The following is a 25586-nucleotide window of genomic DNA, read 5'->3' on the forward strand; positions in this document are numbered from 1 at the left end:
AAGCCCTGATAAAGCGGCTACACCCAAACTGTTCAGAACACAACACATCGCGCCACAAAACGGTCACCCTACCTGTGCTGTTACGCTTGCACGCTCTCGTAGGCGTCATTATCTTGTATCGTTTTTCTCATATTGGTTCCGGAATAAACATATCAAGTCCTTTTATTTGACATAACATCAGTTGAGATTTTTTTCTCCGGAGTCAATTTTGTATTTTGCTATACCGGTGGTACTGAATTAAACACCGTCCTGTTGACCCGGATTGGCGTTTCATGATATACAGATCTCCCATTTTTATGACATGGTGCAGTGTTAAAGCTGTGGACTTACTGTCCGTAAGTGTGATCGTCTGATGAAGTAGATCAAATAAGATGTTCAAAACAATCGATATGTGGCAGTATAGAGTGTATGAAATTGGCTTGGTTTACAGAGCAAAGCGTCATAAAGACTAGACGTTCATTGTAGTTGATGCGTTTTGTCCCAGAAACTGTCTTTGCTGGGCTTTCGTGACAAATATTACTAACACAAGAACCTGCACGTGAACATGCGTTGTTAGTAAACTACGGTATGCAAACTGTTACAATGAATTTTGGATGAAGCTAAAGAGAACGCTGAACATGTGTGTTGTGTGATTGTATAAAAGAACAATGAACAGATGTTGTAGCGGGTGATCGGCGACGGTGTGACATGTGGTATGAGGTTAACTCTCCGTCACACCCCTGTACTGCTTGCCGCACAGGTTGTGACATTTCATGTACATATCTGATCCTTAGCCAAATGCATCTTGTTAACAACAATTTGTCGACGAGTGAGAATCCATTTACAAGTGTGATTCATTAATGATGCAACCTATATCCCGAGGATGGCCACTTCGCAATTGTTACGTCTGTGTTGCTGACATTCATAGTCGCCCTTAATTTCCATCTTATCAAATAGTTCGTCCCGCGTGTGTCATCGATCTAGATCTAATGGGCGCTCGATGTTGAAAGGCCAACAAGCCCTAACGGATAAACGTTTCCGTGAATTAGCCCCATCTCTGAACAAAGTAGATTACAGATACTAATTCCACAAGGAAAACAATAGCATGATAAACAGAGTGCTTTAACCCTATAAATACTCGAGAAGACACAACTGTTACAGAGCTTGCGTGCTGGATATAATTAAATATTTGGCACAGTCTAATGCCGATTCACTGAACGTATGATGTTAATATAAATTCTATTACCAAGGTAACGACTAAACCTGATGGGAACTAATAGGTATAAATATATCGCTCAACAGAACTACTTGAGATACATATACATGTATGTATTGTTGTAGACATAAGAAACACTTCAGCGACAAGATGGTCTCTATCCATGTTTCGATTGGAATACAGAAGAACGAGTATTATGTACACTATAGTGTTAAACTCGAGCTTTCTATGTTCCTTCATGTTCCGACCCGTCTTGCATGTTGAAGAATCGTGAAAACAACGTTGTTTATTTCCATTATTTCAGCTAATGATTGACTGATCAGCGGTATGTATTGTAAACAATTTGCAATATTGCTAGTTTACTGGCATATGCAATAACACTGCCAAACCAAAGGCTCAACAAACATAAGCATAGACCGTCAGTTCTCTGAGTATAGCAAGATAATTAAATGTAACGATATTATCTCGTAGTTGTCGACACTTACTAAACATCGGTAGTGTTTGTGTGTATTATACCGACCACTTCGCTCGATCTTGCCGGAGGAACAGAAGGGGGAGGTAGAGGAATAGGAGAAGGTAGTGGTTATGAAGGACACCTTGCGTAAGCAAGAGTATACTGTGGTGTGTTAATAATTAAGGAAGATTCCAGGCTGCCTAAATATATTACTTGGCCACGTTTGCCCTTCCTCTATAATTTGCCAACGTCGAGTGGAAAACCGCAATAAATGTGGACATACTGATTTGATTGAACTATAAGGAGTATATGGCGTAAGGTGTCCGACCATGTGACCTTTGACTCGGGAATGGTGTTGTTTGGTATACAATCACGTGACCTCCGTCCTGGAGAATTGGTGTTGTTGGGTGTCCGAACTCTTTGGCTAGCGTCCTATCGTTGTAGCCCCTGACTTTAGGTAGACAACAGTAATGACATACAGGACGGAATTAGCAGAATCGTACATAAACATCGTGGCATATACGTTACTTCCCTCCTGATCAGTTCTGTCAGTGGCCAACACAAGTCCCGTGTATACAATGTTGACTTGGTAAGAAAACAGAGGATTGCTTCGCCCTATCTCGTCACTGAAACAATTGGAATTTTGTTTACTCATCGTTTTATCGACTGTAGCTTCAAGAATCAAACCCCTTTGCTGGTTTATTAACTTACCAGTGGTACTTTGAATATAGACTGTTTTCATCAATTCAAATTCATATTCTGTGCCCTTTCTATGAAGGACCATGGTTATTATTCATTAGAAATCCCTTTTAGACAATGCCCCATATTAATAAATCCTCCGTGTTACAGATTTCTGTGACGGGAGATTCTTGATAAATTCCCGATATCATGACGTCATTTTGGCACTGGATTGACTTACGTCACGTCAATGATTTTGGACGTCATCCAAACGTTATGGCATGTCGAGTTATTTATATGGTTTCATTCAAGGAAGTAGAGGATTACATCACCTTTTGTACAGAACAGACAATATCTTATAATAGTCTTTATATATATAACTGTAGAAAAATTCTTTATGTTAGCAATTAGAATTAAATGATATTGTAGATTTTCCTTCTGAAATATACTGGCGAATCTTTGGTGTAAACATTTACATCTAGCATTGGTATTTGTGTTGTTTTTATAACAAATCCACCGACAATAAATTTTCAGTAATCAGGGCAAAGTCTGTTTTAAAATACAGTAAAAATTATAAAAAGGGACTAACTAAGAAAAATAGAACAATTTAGCGTCGTCAAGATGGTCTGATTAAACACAGCTTTGCAAGGACAAGTTGAAAAACCTATTACGTTGGAACGACCTTTTACATAATGAATTACATCGCGCATTAAAGAAACCGTTGTTTATGCCAAAAATGCAAGCATTGTTATTGAGAAGAACACTCTGTATAGACCTGACATTAAAAACGGGAAAACACGAAGACACTAATCGTGCTTATTGGTGCTAAAATGTAAAACATGCGATTGTAACATGGCTAGGCTCTATTCGCGCCAGGTGTGCTTTAAGTGTATTACCGGCTGTCAAGTAGCAGGGTAAAACAAGCGCCACTGCACGGTATGCGTGTATAATGCTCTACCCAGAAAAAACCCCGAGTGTTTCTATTTCTCATTTTCACTACCCCAACATGGACGAGGTTTGTTCATATATCTAACGGCTACGTCGACAGTGCCCCGATCGAATGCCAGCATTTCTCAAAATACGCAAAAATGTTAAGTAACTAGAACAAACGCCAGAATTTTAAATACGACAATGTTTTTGGATTACGATCTGAGAATGTTTAAATTGGCGCCGATTCCTCAAATGAATGAATACATGAAATCGACTTTCGGTGTTTGCACAAGCACTCTTTTCTTAAAACAGTCTTTATCACTTACAGTTTGTGGCCTAAAGCTGCCGTGTCTAGCTCAATTTGAAAATAACTTCCTTGTTCAAAGCAAACATCTTTCCAAACATCAGCTAATGTTACGAAAATAAACAACAAACAAGAATTCATTTGTTGAGTTTCCAACGGATTCATTGATGGATGTATGCATTGGAAATTATTCACTGTTATAAAAACGGACTCGTCTGTAAGATGTGGATATACGAGACATTGAGATTCCTGTTCTGGTCGCTTTGTACTTACATGTCATGTCTTCACATCCTCCCCATTCCTTGATTTATCTGAGGAGAAAAAAGCCCTGTTTAATTGAGATTAGTTGGGACCAAGCATGCGCAATCTTGTTTTATCGACGATGTTAGCATTGATCAAAGTCAAAATGGAGCTTAGATGTGTCCTAAATCGACTAAACATTGAAAAAAAAAGTACGCGCACTCTTCGTGGTAACTGATATGTGCACTCTTTTTGAGTGCGAAGGTGTATTACACGTTAGTGGCGGAGGAATCCCCGGACCGTCATTGACCGATTAATTACATTTTTTTTGTGTGAGGGGTCGGAGACATTCTGCCGCTGAAGTACCCATGAATTACGGTAGTAACCAACAATATTTCTCTGTCTGTAACTGCAATGTGATTATGTTGTATAATGCATTCCCGTTTATGATCGATGCCTTTCTTCTTCATCTCTAACATCTCAGTACAACTAACCCGACCAATCAGTCGCTATCACTTTAACGCCATGACGGGTGGACTTTTACGTGTATGAACAAACGGAACTCTCCTCGTTTACAGCCTGGCAGTAACAGTGATTTTGATATTGCGCCAAATGTAACACTCCATTGATTGCTTCCCCTGACGAGCTGTGTTCGATGTAGGAGATTAGGGAGCAGTTAGGCGTGATCGTACAGCCTACTACGGCAATTAAGCGTTAAAAAGTAGCTTTATACATACATACAGGGTAAACTATAGAAAGTGCACTCACAAACAAACTGAAAGAAGATGAAAAGGGTCTTGACATAGTGGTAGTAACCCTCTTAAAGAAAATACTACTCATTTGTTCTTAGTAATAACCTTGACCTACATGTAAAAGTTTCCAGGGGTCATATATGTTCAGACATTTCAACAATTTTCCAGAACAATAAAGACTATCATTAGTTTGATATTTGGTCAGTAGTGGCATGCAGAAATGACTGTTTTTTTTAATATTTGTTGTAATAAATTACTTTGAGTGAATGTTCAGATATGCAAGACATTTTTGTCTTCTACAGGATTGTGATGTTTTGATTTACTACGAAACACATGCTAGAATGAATGTATATACAGTTTGAATCAATCTAGACTGTTTAGGTTAAACCTGGTCCAAACTGAAATGTTTCTTTAAAGTCTTCATTATATGTCGAATAATACAATCTTCTGAGAGAGACTACAAGCTTGTATTTCTCATAAAAGTTCACAGATATTATCTAAGTTACGTGTGAACATACATACCTATTCGGCCTCTTTGGAAAGTTTGTACTGAAGGAAACTGAATACAGTAAAAGTAAGCACCGCCTGGTTTTGTCACAAAACTGTTAATCTATGGACACTTGATGGCCAAATACCTAGTCACCATTCCTCTTTATGGTAATATTGCACACGACGGCCATTCTACAATGAAATTCGCTCACAATTTTACACATTGGGAATACCATTTGGTGACAGATTGAACATACGAGATCGATGTTTGTGACGCGGTTCTGAGCAATGTCTAGTGCCTCGCATTGTGGACTTGGACAACTATTAAGACAATATATAGAGAAAACTTGGCAGTGAGCAAAAGTTAGCACGAGCTCGTTAAGTAATAGGAGTCTGTAGAATTCATCATAATATGTGGTGTACTGTTTGGTACTACACACGAGGAACAGTAGAGGACTAGACGAGGGCCGACCTAGAAAGTCATATGTGGGGAAATGTGTGTACATGGAGGAGGTATTACAGCAAAAAATGAAGTAGATGTTTGGTCGATGAATACTAGATTACTATTTGGCTTTAAGCGGGGGTGTTCTTGGCATTAAGAGGGAAAATATTCTAAGGATTTAAACGATGATTAGACAAGTTAGTCATTCTTGGAAATCTTTCAGGAATATTATTTGTTTACTAGATTCTTAGCAATAAGGAAATGGCGCTTCCCAACTGGAATCTGTATCTTAGACATCACGTATCTGTGTTCTAAAGTTGACGTACAGAGGTTTAGGCGGTGTCATCATTTAGGGATGTCTTATAATAGATATTGTAACACTCCACACCGTGACTCGAGAACCGGTCTCTATCCCATTGTCCTACTTCAGAATGTTCTCACTTGTAATAAAGTTGTTGCACGATATAAATTGGTATTGTCCTAGTCGTTCGATGGATACGCTAGCCCATGATCAGATGGAAATGGGGGATTGGAGACAAAGCAGAAGGCTTACATTGATGTTTTCCTTGGCACTTTGGTAGATGATATTCATACACTTGGCTATCGCGGGAACACCGTCCAACAAAGCGATAAAAATGTCGAGTCATCATAATTTGCTCATATTTTTTATTTCAATATATATGGTAAAAGTGCTTTCTGTGCTAGTCAATACCATTGTGATGTAATTGTGTTAGACATTGCCAGCTTCCGTATCTTCTGTCTCCCGCACACCAAAAGAACCGTTTATTATCATGATAAAGTCCTTTACGTTGTCTAAGGTTAAAGTTCGCGTCCGACTTGTAGACGTTACGTCATAGTGACACTTTTTGCGTCGATGCCAAACGCATGGGGACCTCGACCATTGCACGATATGTCGGCACTGATCTGTGTCATGTGCACGTTTTGAAAAGATGATGCTGTTTTCATATTGCTTTATATACATCCGGTTTTCATATCTATTGTTGAGATGACTGTGTAAATGTCTTAAGAATTATACTTTAGTGTGTCCAACACTACATTTTGCATTCGTCCGTACATGTAATTTTGTACAGGAAGTTAGGAGAAACCAAGCTGTCGACCAGAGTAATAAGTATTTAAGAAGGAAAAAATAAATAAAAAAAACCTCTCATACATATGAAACAGCAAGATCTTACCCGAGACTTTAATGTGTAGAAAGACGATACCCAGTAAAGAAAAACTCGCTCAGTATGGTAAACCTACACCTCGAGACGAATATTCATTTTAACTATAAAGGGGCTATATAAAAGTCGTGGTCTGTTAGAGATCGTTCGGGTTTGACTAAATTCCTATCATTCCGCTATCCTAACCCTTATTTTGGTTTCAATTACAGAGCGCTATACAATTACACTGACAAAGATAATTATGAATGTTGTACATTTGACGTTTATCAAGGGACGAGCTACGGGTCTGAATTATCTCGAATATGAATGGAAGAGGTTGAAGGAAAGCTGTCGAAACTGACATGTTAGTGACTGCCATCCGATCACAATGTGCAACTTCCCAATGGCGGTTTTACAATAAGTAAAAGGAAATATACGTTTTTATATATAATGCGCTGTACCGTTTTGACAGAATATTGTGTAGCATTGTATTACACATAAAAGACGTTAAACAATGAAATCATTGTGTTTTAAATACAGATAATTGTGTAATGACATTCGTGACAATATCGTATTAAAATTGCAACTTGATATAGCAGATCTGTGGTGAAAAGGTTGTGAGTGGGCAGCAGAGCGTGCGGAGGAATACAGTTTAGGACGACTGTTGTCTGCAGTTTTGTATATCATAACATTTGAATTGCCAGACCCTATCAATGTGAGAGATAATTGGTTACACAATTCATATTGATCCGTCCCGGGACGTGTGTCATATTCAAAAATGATGGACGCACTCTATTAGTGTGCGGGGCTCGGTAAGGGTATATCTCTTAGCGATTTTTGTAATTTTGAAAGATTTTTTTCTGATATCATTATATTTTGTTGATTTTATAGATATTACGCAACTGGTGCAATTGTGTTTAATGGCTGGACACATAGAACGAATAGATTGTGGAATGAGTTTCCCATGGATACCGTAGTCATAAGGAACGTCTGTGATCACGTGACCCCGTTATCAGATATTCCCGACTATTTCCAGGTCTCCCCACGGATGTAACTATCTCCAGAATCAGCTTTCCTAGACGGACTCAATCAATGAGTTACGGATAGAACGCAGACTAAAATATCAAAATCTTTAGATTGGGTAATAATGCCACATTGTTTATAGATACGCGTGCCGCGTTTTTTCGCTAATATTTTTGGCAGAAATGAGATAATTACATTCATGTACTTGTACGATCCAAGCAAGCCTCGGGTCTTCGTCAGAATAATTATAGAGTATAAATCAGTGCCGTAAAGAACTTAGTGAGCATAATCAGTGTCGGCAGAAGGTTTAAGAGTATAAATCAGTGTCGGGAAAAGGTTTAGGTGTTTATATCAAAGTTTTCAAATTGGATGAATTACATAAATACGATTGTTTCCCTACATATTTATACAAATTGTTGCCATTGCCGCAGTATAACCAGTATGTCATCGCAGGGAAACAGGTGTATGTCATGTCATTAGGGTCATGGTCTCTGTTGTGTCATGAGGGAGCCCTGTATATGTCGTGTCGTCAGGGAAACTGGTGTATGTTGTGTCGTCAGGAAGTCTGCTGTATGTTGTGTCGTCAGGGAGCCTGTTGTATGTCGTGTCTTCATGGAGACTGGTGTGTATGTTGTGCCGTCGAATAGGTTGGGTATGTCGTGTCGTTAGAGAGTCCGGTGTGACAGATGCACATCGTAAAAAGCCGATACGGTTTCATGAATATAAATCGTGGCGAAATTTAAATATTGTTCATATCACCTTAAAGTCTATATCTTATCAAGCTGTTAAAAGTGAAATTTAAGACGACACTACACAGACGACTAAAACATGTGCTACTTGCACGTGCCATTTTGACTTCGCACTCGTAATTTACATCTGATCCATCAGAACTGCTGGTATTGTTAATGTAGTCTCTTTGCTGAAGGATATATAACGTTTTGTTATAATAGTCACATTATACAGGCATAGAAACAGTAAATTGGCTTGTTAATTATTATGTATAATTAGCATCACTACGGTATACTAGTACAGTCTGTGAGAGAGAATTAGGTTAATGAAGTTAGGGAATCTACATTAGAACCGTCCCTCCTCCATTGACATGAGGATAGTTGGAATGATTAGCGTGCATAGCTCTGCTAAAAATTGCACGGTGTTTACCGGAGGATGCTTCAATGTATCTGTGTTTGTGCACATGCATTACCTGTAGGCTATGTACGGCAGTCGTGTGGTGCGTCGATTAGGAACGCTCCTCTAGACCAACAAAACCAATTAGCTACCCTAATAGAAAACACATCCACGCGTAGCCTCCACGCGTACACACGTAAGCTGCATGTATCGTGCACGACATTCATTCTACGTACGTCTAAGTAGTGTTTAGTAACATCACAACAAAATAAATTACAATTTGTACTTAATATTTAATTCCCCATTGTTCAGCGTTTTATACAAAAGTATTACATAAGTTTTACAAATGTTTTATGTATAAAAGTGTATAAATTGGTGTATTCACGAGTTGTCCGGCCTTGAAACGGACAAATGACCAGCTTAGTTTGCATTTCCGTCACAAAGTCTCGTTTTACTTGTACATGTATATTTCATTTTAGAGACTGTTTACCTCATCTGATCTTCCTTTACCTGATGTTGAAACCGTTGACTTTGTGTGTAAATTCATGGATTCTTATCTACCGTTTACATTTGGAAACTACTAGCGCGTTTTTCTCTTTGAGAGCCTACACTAAATTGGTTTTAACCTGTATACAACATGATTATTAGTTAAATAACCTCTAAGAATACCTTGTCTTGGCATCCTTGTACTTTTTAAAGTTATCATTGTAAATCTCTGTATTATCGAGAATTTAAAATGTTTTCAAGTCGGTATTCTATTAAGTTATTTTGACCAAAGTAAACTCATCAGTAAAAGTGGTATCCTACAGACATTTACAACCTTGGTATGCATCTACAGAGGTTTTAGATGCGGTAAAAAACACTGTCTTACAGCAGTTTTTTACAAGTTATGGTAATGGATTTTGAAACAAATTACATTGTTGCTCCTAACTTAATCGTCACCGAATGTTTTGGCGAATACATCGTCTAATAAAAGTCGATTATGGTAACCGTTGTTTTGCTTTTCGGAAAACTAGCGTGATAACAAGTAGATTACTTACCAACCCATACGTTTACAAGAAATAGTCACTGCATTTCTCTACTAGTTTATTCATTATCTCCCATTTCTGTGAAAAATCCGATATACTGAAGAGATCAGAATTATCATCACTATTATAGGACTCAGTGTCATTTATAAATTCAATATGTAAAAGACTTAGGCAAGTCTATATATTGAGAGAACGCATTGTTATTACCGTACATCTTTAATGAAACGTCTAGCGGAGAATGAGTGGGAAAGCTTACGTTACCACCAGTGAAATGTTTAACTGAGAATGAAGCAGTGTTGCACGCATCTATGTATTATTTGCAGAATAGAAACTGTTATAGATATGTATAGCTTGGTGTAGTATTAAGTACAGATTTGTTGGCAGGTATGAGTCAGCAAATATTAAAATACTTGGACAGAGAGAATGGGATTTTAGCGTGACACCTGGCTAAAACTGACACGTCGTTTATGATCATGCTATTTCCTAGTAAAGCGATGACAGTAACACATGGAAATCATCTGATTCAGGAGAAGGTCTCACCATGGAAAAAAAAAACTGCTACTGCTAAGGAGAAGGACTGTTGGCTATCGACCTAGGTTTGTTTTCGGTTTAAACAATTGTGTTCACAGCTATTCAGGGCAACACTATGTTTTTGTTACTAAACCGTTTTGAAAGGCATAAAAGTTGTTTATTTTTTTCTGCGAAAAAAGAGAGAATCTCTCGTGGTCAAATGCATGTTCCGAATCATCGTCTGGTAATAACACATTTTTTTTGACAACTCTCTAGTTATGTCATTCCTGTCTCTGTTTTTTTACTCTGCGGTGTTACTACAGTACTTACTCTCCTGACGCCTGGCAACTCTCCGCTCTGACTGATATATGCTTCCTGTAAAACATTTCTTCAAAGTGAAAGTGACAAGAGGCATCAGTTTCAATAGTGGTAGCACGTGATTCAGAAAGATCGGGGAGGCCCGGTAGAGAACCGAAGATTCCATCAGCTGTCACTTCTGGTGTATGCACTCAGCAATCTTTTGAAGACTACTTTCGTGTCCAAAACCTTCACACAAAGAAGAAACAATGCCCGATACCTGGGCTGATAAGGTTGGTAGCTTATCAGCCATCAGTCGGTAGACCTCTGTACTTCAAACAACATGTGCGCTGACTATTATAAGTCGATTGGACATGTTTATCCTGCGCCGAGTACTAGTAAAAAACTTCCCCCACCCGTAATCGTACAATCTGTCGCACGTTCATCTCTCTATGTGATGACTGAGAAGTTGTGCGTGTTTCTGTACCCCATACATAGACATCACCAACAAACAAAACATCGCTACATAACTTTCTGTTTTTATTACGACGGATTTTAGGCGGAGAAATCTGCCTCGTTTTTAATATCAGGGACGATGAGTATATGTATCTCGCGTCTCTGATTATATGTATGAGCAGTACGTACTCACTCTCGCCCAGCTCTTCTCCAATACAGGCTTTTCACGAACCCGGAACACATTTTAGAAAAGATACCAATGGGATTAAACAAACCATATGAAAGATTGCACCGCTAACTAGATACGTATGTAGAGGAGTGATGGATGTGTGTTAACTGTCGAGCTAGTCTACACACAGATAGGTTGACATTCGGTACATTCCATATGTAATATAGTAAGTCTTTTGTCTTCACAGATAACGATAACCAGTTTTGTGGCTGAACTTTTGACCTCAATGATCATAGTTATGTCAATCGTAATTCTATCTGTTCCCGGATTTTGTTAGGGACTCCGATCCGACATATGTTCATATGGAACTTAAAACACGCGTGGAGTCTTCAACTTTGACCTTTCCTGAGAGGTCTTAGGTCAACGAGAAGGGCGTAGAAAATATCGGTCATTGCAGATCGGTCGCTGGTATGAAGACATTGATTGGTAGTTATACGGTGTTTCTAAGACCTTAAAGGGGTTTGAAGGCTTTGGTAAATGTGATTAATTAAACAGAACAACTACTTGACGGTCGCACGCTGGTCACCGAGAACAATGCTAACGGCTGCAGAGCGAAATACACAAAAATCTGCGACATCGTGGATTATAGTCATTAGGTCTGCCGGCGATGACCGCTGCTGAAATACAACGAAAGGGTGATTCACTCTCGTATTAAAATTAGGTCAGATTTCGAGGATGCGTACTCTAACTTATTTTCCTCGGCTTCGTTTTATTTCCTTTCATGAATAGAAAGGAAATACTACATGTTATTAATTAGTAATATGAATAAATTGAGGGTTTTTTCCGCATCGTCTCCCCGGCAACATTCTCCCCTTTAACAACCTATTCAAATGATATACAATATCACAAAAGAGATAAAATATGGACTTGGAACGAGGAAATAAATAAAAAGACTAATCAGTTGAGGTTTATGACACCGTTCTTTTACTTTGGCAATTTAAGCAAAGCTATCATGAACAGCCGTTTTTTGGCCAAAGGAGTATAATAGCTACATAAAAACTGTAAAGTTGTCTCAAATACCTAATGGGAGGAGGATTTATACAACACATACCCCTTTTTATGTGTAGTTATAATCGTGGTGTTGTTTGAGGTCTAATTATACTTGTTTTAACGTGTCAGTTTCATGAAGATATAATTTTGTCTGTCCCGATAGGCTGACAGTCGGAGAGTTCACAGCTTACCATGGTTTATATCACAGAGGATTGTAGAACACACATCTCTACAGGTCCAACACCCAATGTCTGGGCACTGGCAATGTAAATAAACACAGTCGAATTTATAAATAAAAAACATGTCAAAGCAGAGATAAGAGATGGTATTTCGGAATGTAGCGATGACAAAACAAGATATAAAACCAACGCGATGGGAGGACAATTGACGCGCGCCTCAAATACCACTAAAATGTTAAACTGATTAGGCCAGTTAGAATGCGGTAGAGAGGATGGTGGTGTGTGTGTGTGTGGGGGGGGGGGGGGGGGTTGGCTGTTGTTGCACTGGAGAATCAACCATTATCCAATGATACTCTGACAGTTCTTATTTTACCTTCAAATATGGCCGTATAGTCTGATTTTCCTTTTTGAATTATTTTTTATTTACTTTTTAAATATTGTTTTGTTATTGTTGTTGTTGTTGTTGTATATTTCGGTATCAAATGCTAGATATCGCTAGATATAAGCCACCAGGGAAACAAAGACAAAGATGTAATTTTGTGTGTCCTGTGTTCGATTGGCTGATAAGCGGATAGATCACAGCTCCACGTAGTGAATGAAGGGGTGGTGGGAAGAAGCGAAACCCCTACAAGGGAGATAGGATAGGACTAAATCTGTAATATTCCTTAAAATTTTAAACGTATAACATCCATGCCTCTAATCTATGCGTAACAAGGAATCATTATGTAAGAAATGCTTTAATGAAGGGAACTGGAACTAAACCATTTCAGCAGTATTATACTAGTATATCAAAGTTTCGTCATATTTGAGGTATCAGTAAAACTGATGGTTATAAACGCACTCTAAACGCCACGCTTTTGTAATATCATCATTACTATGTCGTTACTCGGACTGAAAGGACGTTTATAATTTCTGTGATGAAATATCTGGTCGTAAGTTTATGGAACAGCTGGTTCGACATCAAACAATCCCATTCGATCCCAGATGTCTTTTACAAAGGAATCGTTGTTGTGTTTTAAAACCAAGTATTCCGTGTCACCGTTCCTTGGAAACAGAACAAGAGGCTCCGTGTCCATGGTCCCTGGAAAGCTTTGCAGAACCAAGGATTCTGGCGTTGTTGATTGATAACACTTTACAAGAATGATTGGGAAAATGTTTGGCACGAAAGGTTGATGGTGGTTGTCGGGACTGTTGATGAACAAGGATGAAAGAGAATTATTGTGAATGTTACTATGATCGTTTTTCATCTTCATCGCAAGCCTGTTTAAGTCGATATTACCTCCAGTGCAATGAGATATATTCGCATGACTTAACCAAAGTACAATTCCTTAGCACGTAATTACACTCTCTTTGTTTCCATATCAACTGTCATCTTGGGCTGTCTTGGAAGATTTCAATTATAAGGTTGGAAATAGTTCTCGGTTTTAGCTCCAAGGTCGGTCAAAGCCGGACTTCATTTCATTTGTAAATGACTTTGTATTTGAAATAGATACCGGCGTGTGATTCTGATGGAAATCTCTAACTGGAGATTATAGGCCTCAGTTCTATCATATATATGTAAATCCTGCTCCCCGGGGAACTTGGACGAGTAAGTCACGCGGACTGTAGGACAGACGTCAATATATCTCCATGGTAATACTCTATAGGTCAATGGATTAGTGCAGTCAAAGAGGGATTCTCGTGAAAGATGATAATAACATGAGTTATAAAAATGTACTGAGACCGGCGTCTCCGTGTGTTTCTACATTTCACAGTATACCGAGGACGGTAAGACATGCGAGCTGCTTGACAGTGATCCTTTTGAAGCAGACTGTTTATAACAAAAACAAGTCTTTCAGAATCATAAGCAGTTTAATCATCATCTTTAATAGGCAGGTTATGTCGACACGGTCGATGCACGGCCGCCTTTTGATAAACTGGGATAAACAAGTTTTACCTTGTTTACAAAGCCTATGACTAATTCTGCTGAGAAAATATACTTTCTCAGGTCCCTCTTCATAGATTGTTGTCAATAATCGACAGTTTCGTTAAATGTTAACAACATGACAAATTTGTATGTATACCCATGAGTCAAAGTCATCAGTACAATACATGCTGTTTATGTAGTGTCCTAATTGTGACGTCATAAAAAAACATGCAAGTACATTTAACATGACATGACGTCAGTTATTTTTCACAAGTCTAATGATAGCACATACTAAAAAAACACGACATTAGTGTATTAACTAAACTACAACGCCAGTCGTGTGATCTGCGCATATGCTAAACATATGGTGACATCACAGTATGAAATGCTGCTCAAGTGTCCATGACGTCATAATTGTAGTCAAATGAACGGTGATAAGGTACCGCCATTGTGACCGTTTCGCCGAAAATATACCGTCAAACGTTTGTAACCAACTCATTATAGGTGTCTTAAATGTAACCATAATCAATGAACTTGATTATTATAGCACTTTTAAATACGATGCATGTCTGCAACATGAACCTCTAATTTTGATTAATTATGTACTGTGTTGTTTCTGCTACAGCTGACTGTCCGACTGCGCAATTGGAGATCGGAAACAAATACGTGATGTTTCTGGAGAAAACTATGGAAGGCTATAAACTCAGATACACAGCATTTGAAGCAGAAGTTATTTACGAAGTTGCAGCCTCATGTGGTATCGAACGTACAGCCTTTACTCAGGACGGTGAGTGAGCGTGGATACTACCGCAGACCAGTGAAATATTCAGTATCGTGGCGATTCATAGACGTCATAGACTGTGATACGAGATTACATATTGTTAAATCTTTTGCTTGACGAAATAATTGTATTAGTGGACAATAGTGTTATCTGCAACTTAAAATTTATAACCGCAAGTAAATACCAAATTGTGATCATAAATATATGCTATAGCAAAATTTGACTAAAAGAAAGATTTACATGGAGGCACCGGAAAGATACAATGAGAATACGAACGTGTGTTTACAAGGTTCATTAAAATGGTAATTATTATTTCAAGAATGTGCATGATTTGAAAAAGCCCTCCATCATTCAGTTTACAGTACACACGTGATATACATGGTAAAGTTTATGAAAAGTTCAACTTATTATCTTTATGAATTATTTTAACAAGGAGTTTGAGACAATTTATTGTTTTTAGATCTTTTTTAAAGCCCCAATATACGTAAAAATCAAAAAAACAAACTTTACCTTATTTTCCCCGTAATATATGTAACAAAACAAATACTTTCCTTTAATTAAACAAAATAAAACTGACTGTTTTCAATTTAAATAAAAATTGAAAAAATCGGAAAATAAACAATGTGGGACCCACAATAATTCATACATGACCGCTCGTAGCGATGACATTGCGCATGCGTATATTCCGTGTGTAAACATGGCAGACACAGTACAGACGTCCACCAGTCGCTTCCTTTCTTTCCAATCATACATCAGGCCAGTTCTGAATTCTTACGTTATAATTGTGCGTCATATCGTTTCTAAACTAATTATTCCTTCTAATAATTTCCCAAAAAACTGAATGTTTATCACAGGAATACCTCAAGTCTACGACAAGACTTCGCAAACAATGTTTGTAAACAAAAACTTACCGTAGACATATCTGCATGTGCTTCCTCTCTAAGTAGAAACCTCAATTCTCGCGAGATCAGGTCATGAACTTTCCGACGTGTTCGACAACAATCGTAATTTCGATGGCGACGTGTTTAAAATGGAGGTGTGTTTACAAATAGCGAGTTTCAACTGCTCATATATCAATACTTTATGCACAAAGTCATGGTAACTATTGTTTGAATAACTTAATTTTAACTACATCTTAGAGAATATCTCAATAATTATGTGCAATTCTACACTAAAGTTTTGGTGAATGTTACGTATATTGGGGCTTTAAATGTTTTCACTTCACAAATTGTAACTCGGCTCACTTAAAAAATTAATTATGTCTTTCCCCTCGTAATTTCCTTTTATAGGATGATGCCTAATGGAGGATAATTTTAGTGAAACATGTCAAAGTAGGTAACACCGACAGGTTATATAGCAAAGTGTGGAGGATACAAAATTTTCTTTATGGGGATACATAAACTACGGTGTGTATTTTCCTTTCCAGTGGACGCTTGCCCCAAGACGGAGTCGAACGAAACCTGCATAAGATATCCTACTACACCAAAGCCCGGCGTTACAACACCGACCCCTGAACCTGACGCAACCTCCAAGTATGATAAAGAAACAGAGAAATCAGGAGACGTGAATGTTGTTGTCGGTAAGCACATGTACAGTTCTATAAATAGGCAAAGTATGTATAAGCGGGTAGGTCAAATAAAAAGTCAAACACTCAGGAACAGAAGCGGGTAGGTCAATAAGGATGTCAGACACAGTGACGGGTAGGTCAGTAAGGATGTCAGACACAGTGACGGGTAGGTCAATAGGGATGTCAGACACAGTGACGGGTAGGTCAGTAAGGATGTCAGACACAGTGACGGGTAGGTCAATAAGGATGTCAGACACAGTGACGGGTAGGTAAATAATGATGTCAGACACACTGACACAGTGACGGGTAGGTCAATAAGGATGTCAGACACAGTGACGGGTAGGTCAATAGGGATGTCAGACACAGTGACGGGTAGGTCAATAAGGATGTCAGACACAGTGACGGGTAGGTCAATAAGGATGTCAGACACACTGACACAGTGACAGGTAGGTCAATAAGGATGTCAGACACACTGACACAGTGACGGGTAGGTCAATAAGGATGTCAGACACGTACACAGTGACACATGTGACACAGTGACACTGACGGTTAGGTCAATAAGGATGTGACACAGTGACAGGTAGGTCGATAAGGATGTCAGACACAGTGACACAGTGACGGGTAGGTCAATAAGGATGTCAGACACACTGACACAGTGACGGGTAGGTGATGTCAGTGACACAGTGATAGGTCAATAAGGATGTCAGACACACTGACACAGTGACGGGTAGGTCAACAGGGATGTCAGACACTGACACAGTGACGGGTAGGTCAAAAGGGATGTCAGACACAGTGACGGGTAGGTCAATAAGGATGTCAGACACACTGACACAGTGACGGGTAGGTCAATAAGGATGTCAGACACACTTACACAGTGACAGGTAGGTCAATAAGGATGTCAGACACACCGACACAGTGACAGGTAGGTCAATAAGGATGTCAGACACACTGACACAGTGACAGGTAGGTCGATAAGGATGTCAGACACACTGACACAGTGACGGGTAGGTCAATAAGGATGTCAGACACAGTGACGGGTAGGTCAATAAGGATGTCAGACACACTGACACAGTGACAGGTAGGTCAATAAGGATGTCAGACACTGACACAGTGACGGGTAGGTCAATAGGGATGTCAGACACAGTGGCGGGTAGGTCAATAAGGATGTCAGACACACCGACACAGTGACGGGTAGGTCAATAAGGATGTCAGACACAGTGACGGGTAGGTCAATAAGGATGTCAGACACACCGACACCGTAACGAGTAGGTCAATTAGGAACTTTCTTAGAATTTAGAGCGTGCATAGCTTTCTTTATTTAGACGGATGTCCTAATTCTAAGTTTTCCAGACAAATACTTTTGTTTGGCTTGATAAACAAAATGTTCATAGAACTTTAACCTCTTGTTTTATCTTACAGCTACAGCCGAACCACAGGGCGATGGAACAAGTGCAGCCACATCCAACTTCCTGTCATGCGTATTGTCATGTTTATCACTTATATTGTCATTGCTTGTCTTGTAATTATAAAAATGATTAGATATTCAGGCAGAACTCTTCAATCATTCCTCTATGCACGGGTGATATGTACAAATAGATACTACTAGGGCAGGACGGTTACATCCACGAGCAGTAGTTTAGGAGAGTCGGCCATCAGTATGTAGAGATCATCAAGGGACTTGTCATCATCCCTGACTGTAATTACGACATTTTAACTGAAGATATTTATAAGTGTAGCTGGTTGACATTAGGATTGTGAAATCGATTATAAAAAGACATATTGTTCAGAATTCAAGGTTCGGCAGAAACCCTATCTTTATTGGTAAAGTCGCCCTAATAGGTATGGTATCATATACTGACAATTTCTTAGATATCGACCTACACGTAGTTTAGGCTAACAGGCACGGGAGGGATGGGAAATGTGTGTACGCCTTACTGTAACGGGAATCATATTATTGTGCATAGCGCATGGCATGAGCAGGTTATTGGCCATGTCATGTGATTACTATAGGAATGTAGTAACTCATTTCAAAGAGTGTATGAAAACGAGACTATTTGTAGTTCAAACATAAGACGTTTACCATACTGACATAAACGTGTCAATGACGGATGACACGGAAGTAAAAGATTGTTTTGTTTTAGGGACAGGTGGATTCGAAATTCCACTCCACAATCGGTCGACCACCAGGAATTAGGCGGAATGCCCAGTTTCAACGGTTGGTTGGCAGACAAATTAATGTCCAGCAAATTTTGATCCTGAGTTCAATTAATTACTTGTATATAGACGGTGCATCTGTAGTGTACATGTTAAGTTCAATATTTGTGTATAAATAGTACAGCAACTAGTTATATCGACGCTTTGTGTTTATTCCATTTTATTTAATACCATTTAAGATGTTTTAATTCATTTCCCCTAATTTCCAGTGTTATAACTCTCACACTCTTCTAGTCACCACTGTCCATGCCATCATCTCATTCAACTGTGTGTTTGTGTCATATTTCGCGGTCAATTAAACGCTTGTTTTTCGTACAAGTGGGATTCTGATATGGTTTTTAAGTGTTAGATATGCTCATGTGTTATAAAAATGTACAATGCATGGCGGGTTTAAGTTATTGATTTGTTTGTTTATTTTCCAATACGTGATGGAAAATTGCGCCGTTTATGACAGAGTAGAGAGAATGTACATTTCATGTCAGGAAAAACTTCACTATATGGATTTTGTTCGAGTTCAGAACTGTGTATTAGGTTCTCAACAGTTCCAACGTCTGTCCATGTTGTACAAGATTCCAAGTTCTGAATGTTTGTTACTTCTTTATCTTATAATTGAATAAATGACCGTTTTGCATATTAGTTAGCAATAGATTTCGATTGGCTTGTAAATAACACGTGGTGTGCGCTATTGTCTCTTTTTGAGTATATGTGTATGTTTATTAATCATAAGTTCTATATTTATTTTTGCATATTTGTGTATTGTGTAAAAGTGATTTGAAGATTACGTCACCAAACCCGACTTCGGTTACATCCATCCATTAACACAATACAGCAATAGCATAACGAGTTCGAGAGTGAAAATACAAGTGTTCACATTTACAACGCCGTGGTGATGTATTTATCTTTGTCGCGGGAATTTGGTACGTTATCGGCGCCTTATTAGTGTTGTAGACCATCAGTACTGTGGTAGTGTGAAATTTATCGCAGTAGCATGATAATGTATCGTCGGCATGTTATTGTATTAATTTCGGTATGATCGCGAAAAAGACGACTGTATCGTTTCGTATGTAGAGTAATATATGTTTCTCTCGTGGAGAAATAATAACGTTGAATTTGGGTCACGTGACGTAATATTGTACTGGATAGTTACTATTTACACTGGTTAATACTCACCCAGTAGTATACCCATCAACTTAGGATGTATTCTATAGCAATAACCATCTGAAATATAATACTCAATACAGTACTCTCCGCGTCATTTCTGCTAGATATTGTCCGTCTTTTGTATTTAAATTGGTTTGGAATTTCCTCAGGTAGGATAGATTACAGATTTAGAAGTTTTCCCTCAAATTTTATTCAAAATTAGGTATTGAAATGAATTTTCTTTTCTTTTTTAGTTATTTTTCACGGCATTTTTTATCTACGGATGACGGTAGAGAAATTCACATTTTCCGTATCAAGTGAAAGAGCGAAATTTCGTTGTACGGGATTTTTTTATCAACTTTGTGCTTTAACAGGACACAACTTGGTGACATCGTAACCATAGTTATGTGAAGGCCGTGAAGTACACGAGCTCTTGTATTACCGTTGTCACTGAATAAGCTTAAGACACTAGCCACGGTTACCTTCCATGTTATACAAACAGTTGCAATTTCCGGTGTACATTTGCTAAATTGATTTGCGTATCCTTTTCACTCCTAAAACATGCTGTGATGATATTCATAACGTTATTAATTGGAGTTAAAATAGTTAACCGAAAAAAAAAATCAAGCTCACTACTCTCCTCTGGTCCACGTTGATTAAAAAAGTCTAGCCTTGCCTTATGATGGCGAGATCAAGTTTTGGTCCAGAGTTAACAAAACGAACCACGGATCATTACTTGTCAAAGCCAAAATGGTGTTATCTATACGCTGTCGTTCTTTCTTCTGTTTAAAGTAATCTTTAAGAACTGGTGAAACTGATCCCACACCACCTGTACACCACCAGTATGACAAGGTATACCGTAGCTGATGTCGAAGTGTCCTCGCTGTTCGGGTTATACTTATATGCAATGGATGTAATGCTAAGTGCTGTAACTTTCTAATAAAAAGAGAAAAAAATATTCTGTCGTTATTTTTATGTTTCAAACCGTTTAATTTTTTGCACACCTTACATCCCTCACAGAGTTTGACTTGGACGGTCCCATGTGCACACCTTACATCCCTCACAGAGCTTGACTTGGACAGTCCCATGTGCACACTTTACACACCTCACAGAGATTGACTTGGACGGTCCCATGTGCACACCTTACATCCCTCACAGAGTTTGACTTGGACGGTCCCATGTGCACACATTACACCCCTCACAGAGTTTGACTTGGACAGTCACATGAAGTCTTTAGAACCATCTATATAAAAATGGGTTGTCGTTCGCAATAGTAACACTTATTTTCTCGGAATATCTTTAAAAGTAAACTTCCAACCAAACTTTGTTATTATGATTTCTTGATGTGTCGGCATCAACCATTCACTATTTATATTACGTAAATGAGAATATAGCACTGGGAAGCAGCCAGTTTTGTTTCAAACTTTACCTCGGTATACTGGTTTATTTTATTGAATGTTTTGTTACATTTTTCGGTCCTGTAGACGTTAAGATAATGTGATGGTTTAAGTAAGAGCCTTGCTAGATCTGTCATGTTTTTACTAGAATGCACTAAATGTTTCGAAGAAATGGATCCACAAGGATTTTCGAATTTTTGGATTTCTAATTGATATTGATTCGAAATAAAGGTTCACTTGCTAATTTATTTGACTACGGTCTATGCTATATCGGATAAACTTGGAAGGCTATATTAAAAAAAAATCTGGTAAATGTTCTAGCCTGCTGACGGGGTTATTCTGTTGAAAATGTAAAATTTCTCTAAAAGGGAGATTTCTGTCCTTAGTCTTCAGAAACATGATATGATGTCTCAATATTCTGACAACATAGACATGAAGATAATCAACACAGCTAAATGATTTGTATTGACCGACACCGCTCCAAACTTACTTCGTGCATCCGAAGGGAGATAACTCTTTGTAACATAATGTTTCTGTTAGGTTATGTACACGAAACTGCAATTTTTCATGTCAAACAAAGAACCTTAGCCGGCGAAAACCAAAGACAGAAGGAAAGCAAATAAAACCCTGAAGTATCGTGAACATCTGTACAGATACATGAATAACTAGTTTGGCTTGAACTCTGACTTAAAACTGGCCCTTACTGTCAACTAATTAGCAGGTACCTTACTAAGTAAACACAATACACAACCATTGTTATAGTTATGTTTTATCTCTGTTAGGCTTATGGTCAGCTGTAAAGCAATTAATACCTTTACCAGGGATCAAATTTAATTTATAACATTATTTTCTCTTCTGTGCAGTGACTCCAACGTATTCAACTATAATAATAATAATATGGACAATAGTTAACATGTCTGAAAACACAATTACATATTTCATGTCGAAAGACACAATCACATATTTCATGTCTTAGGACATAATTACATATTTCATGTCTTAAGACACAATAACGCATTTCGTGTCTAAAGACAACAACCACGTATTTCATGTCTGAAGACACAATCACATATTTCATGTCGTAGGACAGAATTACATATTTCATGTCCAAAGACACAATAACATATTTCGTGTCTTACGACAGAATTACATATTTCATGTCTAAAGTAACACATACGTATTTCACGTTTAAAGACAGAATTGCATGTTTCGTGTCTTAAGACAATTTCATATTTCACGTTTAAAGACACAACTACATATTTCTATCAATAAATTTGTGTTTTTACATTGAAATTGACCCGACAGACAATCGAGTCAACTGACAGCTGACAAGTTGACAAGGTACTGAAAACTTATCGCTTGTAGCTGATTGTTGCGCCACTTGAGCTTTTTTTTTTCGTGTGGTCTCTTCTTGTGGAAGTGTATGCTTATTTTAAGTCCACCAGAAAAACCTTTTTAATTAAAACATAATTGCATTACAAAGCATTCTTACCATATCAACTGGTGCAAAATTTACGTTACGACACCCATAATGTAATCTGTATATAGATAAAACATGGGGATATATCGAGCCATTGTATACTCACAACACTTGGTTGGAGAGACATACTCCCAATGAGTTGGTAGAACGGACAATACTTAGTATAGAAAGGTGATAAAGCTTCTAGTACTGATGGAACAAGCTGATAAACATGTTTAGGAGGGACCGACTGCCGTCTGGAGTCTTCCCCTGATACAGAATATGGCCCAGAGCGGGACGGTCATCAACCAGTACCAGTCCGGAAACATTGACACTATGAACAGACCAGTGATGGAAAATCGCAATATTGTTATACTCTTATTAGTCAGTAGAAGCAACTGACCTTTCAAGTATACATTTTAAGATGGGTCTCAGTAATGCTTTCAAATGACTTGAAGTATTTGTGGGTCACCACAAGTGGAGCCTTGCGCTATCGGTATAAGGCCAACCCAAATGATTGTCACTTTAGGGTTGTGTTCTGTGATGTAACCTGAGTTTACCATAAAGACCCGGGAATAGGCCTTAATGCAATAGAAATGTCAGGCCCACCAAGAAGGCCACTAATTGTCCTTTTTTCGCTTTTTCTTGAAAAGTAAAGGAGTGAATCACATCGACTACATGCATATTGGAACCACAATTAATAGGAAGTATTTAGCCTAACCTGTTGAAGCAGGTGATTATAAATTAAAGGAGAAACACCATGGAAATCCGAACGGAGGATTCTACCTCACTAACCCCATTCTCTAGATCTAGTCCCTGGTAATTCCCTGCTCTCTCCTCAACAGAAATAAAAAAACACTCTTGGTGTCAGAGGTTAGAGAACAAAGATATTGTCGATCTGGTTGAAAAATACAAAAAGTAAGGATAAAAATATCTTGTTTAATCTATGTTGGGCTCAAAACGGTAACATCACTATACCCCACGGTAACATCACTATACCCCACGGTAACATTACTATATCCCACGGTAACATCTCTATATCCCACGGTAACATTACTATACCCCACGGTAACATCTCTATATCCCACGGTAACATCTCTATATCCCACGGTAACATCACTATACCCCACGGTAACATCACTATACCCCACGGTAACATCACTATATCCCACGGTAACATCACTATACCCCACGGTAACATCTCTATACCCCACGGTAACACCCCTATATCCCACGGTAACATCTCTATATCCCACGGTAACATCTCTATACCCCACGGTAACATCACTATACCCCACGGTAACATCACTATACCCCACGGTAACATCACTATACCCCACGGTAACATCACTATATCCCACGGTAACATCACTATACCCCACGGTAACATCTCTATATCCCACGGTAACATCTCTATATCCCACGGTAACACCCCTATATCCCATGGTAACATCTTTATATCCCACAGTAACATCTCTATATCCCACGGTAACATCTTTATATCCCACGGTAACATTACTATATCACATGGTAACATTACTATACCCCACGGTAACATCTCTATATCCCACGGTAACATCTTTATATCCCACGGTAACATCACTATACCCCACGGTAACACCCCTATATCCCACGGTAACATCTTTATATCCCACGGTAACATCACTATACCCCACGGTAACACCCCTATATCCCACGGTAACATCTTTATATCCCACGGTAACATCTTTATATCCCACGGTAACATCTCTATATCCCACGGTGACATTACTATACCCCACGGTAACATCTCTATATCCCACGGTAACATTACTATATCCCACGGTAACTTTACTATATCACATGGTAACATTACTATATCCCATGGTAACATCTCTATATCCCACGGTAACATCTTTATATCCCACGGTAACATCTTTATATCCCACGGTAACACCCCTATATCCCACGGTAACATCTTTATATCCCATGGTAACATCTCTATATCCCACGGTAACATCTTTATATCCCCCGGTAACACCCCTATATCCCACGGTAACATCTTTATATCCCACGGTAACACCCCTGTATCCCACGGTAACATCTTTATATCCCACGGTAACATCTTTATATCCCACGGTAACACCCCTATATCCCATGGTAACATTACTATATCCATCGGTAACATCTTTTTATCCCGCGGTAACATTGCTATATCCCACGGTAACATCTTTTTATCCCACGGTAACATCTTTGTATCCCATGGTAACATCTCTATATCCCACGGTAACATCTCTGCTTTAGTTCCTGTTTATACCAATATAAACAAAGTAGTCTCAAAAAATCTGGAAGTGTTTTTAGGTGTCAAAACATGGGTTAACTTACTCTCCTTCTATAGAAACATCACGCTGATATCATTTACAAGTCTCCTTCAATGTAAACATCAGGCGGATATTATTAACAAGTCTCCTTCAATACGGGTAGGGGGATACCCTTTCCATTTTCAGACAGAATGACTTTTCCGTGATCGATTACTCAAATTTGTTTTCGTCTGGAGTGAAGACATTCTAGGAAACCACATTAATTTCATTCTTATACGCATTGTCTATAACTGTTTCACGGAAGACGTTCATGCAATTGTCACATAAATCACAGAATCATA

The 25586-nt window shown here is 38.5% G+C and overlaps 1 protein-coding gene across 1 annotated transcript in view; it reads left to right on the plus strand.

Annotated features, from left to right (window-relative positions):
- LOC132555317 (uncharacterized) overlaps positions 1 to 21047 on the plus strand; it is a 31464-nt gene extending 10417 nt beyond the window's left edge. Inside the window, exons 2-4 of the mRNA XM_060219673.1 lie at positions 15013 to 15174; positions 16595 to 16747; positions 18155 to 21047. Of these exons, the coding sequence (XP_060075656.1) occupies positions 15013 to 15174; positions 16595 to 16747; positions 18155 to 18258 (419 nt within the window). The 3' untranslated portion in view covers positions 18259 to 21047. The remainder of the gene's footprint in view (positions 1 to 15012; positions 15175 to 16594; positions 16748 to 18154) is intronic.
- The last annotated feature ends 4539 nt before the right edge of the window (positions 21048 to 25586 follow it).

Source organism: Ylistrum balloti, unplaced genomic scaffold (genome assembly GCF_031769215.1).
Source record: "Ylistrum balloti isolate Yb309-2 unplaced genomic scaffold, AGI_CSIRO_Ybal_v1 Utg370470, whole genome shotgun sequence".
Lineage (NCBI taxonomy): Eukaryota > Metazoa > Mollusca > Bivalvia > Pectinida > Pectinidae > Ylistrum > Ylistrum balloti.